General features: G+C 45.2%; 1 protein-coding gene across 3 annotated transcripts in view; it reads left to right on the top strand.

Moving 5' to 3' along the window:
* The first annotated feature begins 482 nt into the window (after nt 1-482).
* Nucleotides 483-6000, top strand: part of VWA3B (von Willebrand factor A domain containing 3B) — a 71137-nt gene continuing 65619 nt past the window's right edge. The window contains exons 1-3 of one of the 3 annotated variants that reach the window (XM_027446666.3): nt 483-704; nt 2654-2740; nt 4410-4634. In XM_027446666.3, coding sequence (XP_027302467.3) covers nt 2701-2740; nt 4410-4634 — 265 coding nt within the window. In that variant the 5' untranslated portion in view covers nt 483-704; nt 2654-2700. Of the gene's footprint in view, nt 705-906; nt 1250-2653; nt 2741-4409; nt 4635-6000 lie in introns of those variants that run through there. The other 2 variants (XM_072030637.1, XM_072030631.1) reach the window with 2 other exon arrangements.

Genomic DNA, 6000 nt, shown 5'->3' with positions numbered 1-6000 from the left:
CAGGCTACCCCAGAAGCATGCTAATTCTGCTGCAGTGTGTATCCAGTTATGCTGGTTTAAACAAAGGACATGTGGGTGCTTTTAGTATAGGTATCGCCAATTGCTCAGTCTAAATTAAGAATTAACAAGAACACATGACTCTGACCCACTAAACATAGATTTCTGCGACTCTCCCAGTTGGCGTATGTACTTTTGGTCCCTACAACACCGAGCGCACTTTGTTGTTGTGGCATCTGTCAGCAATGAATTTACTCAGCGTTTTCCTCTCTGGCCATAGGTCGCAGCCGCTCCGTGCCCCCGCTGCGGCTGAAAGCTTTCCTTTGTGCTCAGTCTCTGCCTGTTTGACGTACTGCAGCAACCCCAGCCCACCCTTCCTCCTGTTTTGGGACACCTCGGCTCGGCAGCTCGATAAATAAACACACACACCCCACGAACACAACTTGTGGAGCCTGAGGGCCCGCAGCAGCGTTTATTGCTCGGTGACCCACGTTCGGCGCCTGGGTGCCGGGGAGCAGGAGTCGCTCCCCGGCCTCTCCCCGCTGTTTGGGCGGCTGCATGGCAGCGGCACCGGGTGCAGCAGCGCCCGCCGCCCGTCGGGAGAGCCCTACGGGACGGGGAGGCCTGGCCGTAGCAACCGGGCGGTCTCCAGCCCAACAGCGGGGCGGCGGCGCCGCCGCTTCCAAGCGGGTGGCTGCCGGAGGCAGGTGAGGGCCACAGCGGGGAGAAGGGAGGGCAGCAGCGTGGCCTCGCTGCTCCCACTGCAGGCTTGGCCCTGAGCAGCCGACCCCAAGGCCTGGGCCCCATGGGCAGTGGGTTTCCTGCCCCACGCAGAGTGTCTCGGGGCATGTTTGGGGTGGCAGTGCTGGGCACTGACATGGCTGCTGGTAGCTGTGGGTGGCACGGGATACACCCCATGCCCGCAGCTCTTCCTCTGGCCCCAGGGTGGTTTTGCGATGGCACACGCTGCAGGGTTTCCACAGAAACCCCAGCCTGGTGCTGGGTTCAGAAAGCACCCAGGGGCTCGCCCTGAAGCTCCCAGCTATGCGGGAGAGGTCACGGGCTCAGCAAACACCGTGCACCTGTGACAGGCAGGGTGCACCTTACAGAAAGTTGGCTGTGCTGGCCAGGGTGGGGAGGTGGCAGTGATCAAACTGGTGCTTGCCTTTTGAAAATAGTGTATTTTGGTTCAGGCTTTGCACTGACCGTTTTCCTAGCTGCCATCCGCTTGCTTGCCTTTCCCAGATTTGAGGTAAATTTGCTATTTCCGTTGAAACCGCTCCATCTCCTTTCCAACGTGCCTTTTCATACGGTGCCAGCACTTCACGTACAGACGCTGTTCAAGTGGCTGGGAGCGGCACTGGGCAGCGAAAGGACAGGAAAATCTGCTGCCACACCTCTGGGCATCTGGAAAATGAGATGGCATCTGGGATTAGTTCGCCACCTGACGTGTGTGTCAGCGTTACCACGAGGGCATAGCGGTACTGATCCTGTGCAGGGTTAGAAACTGCACGAGTCTCACTGCTCACTACTGATGGGCACTGTCTGCCTCAGCTCCTCTGTAGTGAATGTTTAAAAAAAAAATATTGCATTAACACCAAGTCCCTGCTAAAGGGGTGTTCGTCTGCTAGCAGGCATCTTCTGCTGAATGCTTGGGTGTTAGGATGTAGAACACACTCCTGTTTTTTTAATGCCCTCCCTGCCTTTCATACCATTAATATCTTCCTGTATGAGGAGGACAAAGAACAGAACAGTTTATATATTTCTCTATGGGTATTTAAACTCATGTAAGAGGAATAAATATATCTGCAAGAGGAATAAAAAGCGTGTTCAGTTCTGCAAAGAAGAAAGAGGGAGGAGGCCGTGTGTTCTGGTGCAGTCCTGTTATGATTTTATCCCATTTTTGCTTTTCCCATAGGAAAAACTGCTTGATGACAATAGCTAACAGCTGGGCTGTTGGTGATTCATAAATATCCCTCATTCATTTGTCTTATTCATTAAAAGAAGAACCAAATAAATGGCAAAATGTGATGTCTCAAAGTGATACACACAGCCAACATATGCTACCTTGCTTCCTCTGGCATTTTGTTCTCTATTTATATGTTTTGTTTTAGTCACAGTTGGGCCTTATACCACACACATATACATATATACAAGCATAATTCTTTTCCTTTGTGAATCATTTAACAGTCTTATAGGCAAAGTTATGAATCTCTTCACAGAATTGTGTCTCAGATACTCCCAGGTTCAGTCATAAATTGTATTACAGCAATGGTAAAGTATAATGCAAAGCAATAATAAAACATAATACAATTGGCTGACAGTAGGCCAAAACACCACACTCATTTTTGTGTGGAAACTTCCACATTGGCTTTTTCTTAATGATAACTTACAGGGATAGAAAGGAAATCATATTACCAATATCCCCATTTCTGAGTATGAGGGGGTCCCTGTCAAATCTGATTTCACCCTTTCTTGACATGGGAGGTAGCTACCCTTTTTAATTTATACTATTATTTTCCTTGAGAAAAATCTTGACCTCAATCTTCTGCAGTTTATTACTGCCTGGGCTTGTGCATCTGGTCTCCTGTTCATATTGACCTGTTCAGGGGAGTATTTTAGATTATTATTATTTTTTTGAATAATAATTTCTCAGGCTTTTAAGACGAAAGGAAAGAGGAGCTGTCAATCAAGAGATCCATCATGACTGGCAATCCATTTAAGAGACTTGCCTGGAGTGACTGTGAGTATTTCAGGACTGCTTTTACATACATTCCATGTTATCCTGGATAATGTGCAGTTTAATTATTCTGAATCATGGTCTGCATGCTGCTAGCTGTGTACAAGCTCTGCTGAAGCTGTGCCACTCTCCTGTGCTGTGTATGGGGTGCTGTGCTGGCTTTTTTTTTTTTTTTTTTTTCTGATTAGGAAGCTGGGAATGACTGTTCAAGTGACTATAAACAGTGCCTAACTATATATGAAGCCCAAGCAGCTGCAAACCTTCACCTGTGTCTCTCTAGAGTTAACATCTGTCATTGCTGCTTCTGCACTGAGAGGCGGAGGAAGGCTGGTAAAATGCCAGCCTCTGCAGGCATGCCAGCCCAGCACCCTGCTTGTAGGACTGCTGACTAGGGAAAGCTGGTGCCAGCCTGCCCCATGCAGAAGGCTACTGTCACTGAAAGATGATTTCTGAGGATACATTCTCATTTCCTTTATGTATGATTAACTGAGGAACAAATCTGTCTAATGAACATGTGTAGCCAGGTCAGTTGTTGTAGTATTTGATCTCAGAGACAGCAGAGCTCTGATCATATTCTGTACTAGACTGAAAGTTATTTTTAGTCATTACGGAACAGAACCTTTCTTTATATTTTGGACCAATTTCACCCACTCAGTATATTTACATTTCAGCTGGCTTACAGTATATGGGGAAGTGAAGGGCTGGGATACTGTAAATAATGTTGATTCTGGGGAAAATGGGCAGAAACATCAAATGTCTACAGAAAATAAACTTAGATACAGCAAGGGTATTTAATTGACTAGCACCAGCTTAGCTCATGTAGAGTATTTTGGGAATGAACAGGAAATACCAAAGTTCTCGTAAAACCTCTGTGCTGAGGAACAGAAGCATTATTGTTGTCATCACTTCAATTTCTGCCCCAGCCGCTCTAGGCTCTGGTCTGCCTCTGCTCCCCATTTCAAGCAGAGCTAGCCCAGCCAACTGTAAATCTGTGCAGAAATGCATTTTTCTGTAGAACTTGAAAAATAAAAATTGACCTTCATGTCCAAGATTTGCTGTACATGCGCATCATCCATCACAGCCTGGAGCAGATGCTGCCGGTACCATTGTTTGCAGATATGGACAATGATGTGGGGCGAAGGAGTTTCACCAGCCTTGCAATAAAGTCAGGGTCTGCGCTGGCCCTGCCATTGCTCATGATAGAAGTTGAATGTATAATTGCTAAGAGATCCTCATTTATTGTATAATGCTTCTAATGTGTCTGTAGTGGTTGTCTGACAATCTTCAGACGCCTCTTAGGAGCTCTGATTCCCAAAATGTAGCAGAGATGTCTTGAGAGCTGGAAGAAATGTCATTTGGAAATGGCACTTAGCTTTGTCTGGGCTTGGATTTCAGCATACAAGAGATATTTTATTCACTAAATTGAAGGTGAATACATACGATGAAAAAAAAAAAAAGGAGGCGTAACTGCAAGTAGATATGTAGAACTGAGAGCAGATGAGCAGATTTCAATACTAAGAATATTGCTCAGTAGAATAAAAGATAACAAGAAACAAGCTATATGTATACAGAGTACTGTGGTATACTGGTAAAGAAAGGAAAGAATTCAAGTAAATCTTTTTTTTTTTTTTAAGTGTAAATGTTGTTATCCACTGGTTTCTCTCTACAACAGATGCCTTTGATTCAAAGCACAGGAAAGATCATAAGAACTCGAATTTCCGCAAGGACCACAAGAAGAAATCAAAGGAGAAGGAAAAGAGTCTGACAGTCAGTCAGTGGGACATGGATGTACAACCCCTCATTTCATCTTCTAAATGGCTTCAGCTTCATGGGCTCAAGAGAAAGAAATTGTCCCTGTCCCAGATTTTATCCCAGATTGGATTTCAGCACAGGATAGGTATTAGAGAAATCAATAATCAAATAATAATAATAGTAAAAGTCATAGAACAGTCTGTAGTGTTCATTTTGCACTTCAGTGTCCTCAGAGGAGATATTCACATTGTCTGTTATGACAATGGCAGAAAGGGAAGCTGTATCCCCAGTTTCTGGCATTGCCAGTTCAGAGAACTGTGAAACTCCATCTCCTTTTGATCTGAGGACTTGGGATCTGAGGTGGGCTTTTCTTACTGTGTTGGACTGTTGTGTCTTTACCTGAGGTTCCAGTTCAAGTCCTCCACAATTTAGCTACAGCTGGGAAATAATTTGCAGTGCTGAGGCTGCTAGTGTCACACCATGAGACCTCTACCCATTTTTAGATCACAGATATAATGTACACTGTGCCATAATCTGAAATCTGGTAGTTAATCATCTGGGCTAGCCAACCTGTTCAGGAATAGTTTATTATTTCCAGGGATCCAGCTTCGAGGAAGAAGTTAGATTTGATTAGAATTCAGGCTGCTTTTTGTACAAAGTCAGGATATAGAAAAATGTTCCTTTGCAGTTATCTGACAGCTGGAGGGGAAGAGTTTGCTAATAATTATTAATCACTGCCATAGTAGTGCTTTGCAGAGCATGGTAGGATATTCTTTTCTTTGAAGAGCTTACTGCCCGAGAAGTAGGAATTGTAATGTATTGCAATTGTTCTAGGTTGTATAATTTAAGATTTCAGCTGGCTTGTGTCCATGGGACATTCAAGGATCAACAGTGCAGATCCTGGAATCCTGTATGCTGTAGATGAAGAAGCTATTAAGCAAGGTTAACGTTGTTACGGTGTAATTGTAGGAGCAGAACGTACTAGCTTAGCAGGGCAGCATGCTGTACAGAGCAGCTGCTTTGTGACGTTGAGTATTCCCACCCCTAATGTTTTCCTATCAGTGGAACTACCGCAGAAGATTTCTAGCTACTGAAAGAGCAGAGTGCAACCTTTTCCTTAGTTGCACCCACTTCTGCACCCATTTAGTTGTGTAAGAGAACAGCATTATCTGTTCCAGATTTTGTATTTTGTTTGATGGACAAATATTTGCAAGTCCTGCTGTGAGGTAAATGAATAATACGGAAGTTTAATTGCCTAAACCTTTCCTTCATTAAAGTCCCATGGAGCTTTTTTGCCTATAAATGATTAAATGCATTTTCCCCCCATTTCTGATTAAACTGGTAGGGAGCAGCAAGAGCAGGGCTGCTCCCGGAGGGGAAAGTGAGCCCAGGCAGTGCCTCCCTGACCAGGATGCAGTCCTGCAGCATCTGAGCACAGCAGGCAGAGCAGGGTGCTGGCAGCAGTGTCCACTGACAGTCCCAGGCAAGGTGAGGTGATGAACTGGTCTAGG

This window comes from Anas platyrhynchos, chromosome 1 (genome assembly GCF_047663525.1).
Source record: "Anas platyrhynchos isolate ZD024472 breed Pekin duck chromosome 1, IASCAAS_PekinDuck_T2T, whole genome shotgun sequence".
NCBI lineage: Eukaryota > Metazoa > Chordata > Aves > Anseriformes > Anatidae > Anas > Anas platyrhynchos.
The sequence above is the reverse complement of the archived record's forward strand: the minus strand, read 5'-3'. Positions and strand labels throughout refer to the sequence as shown.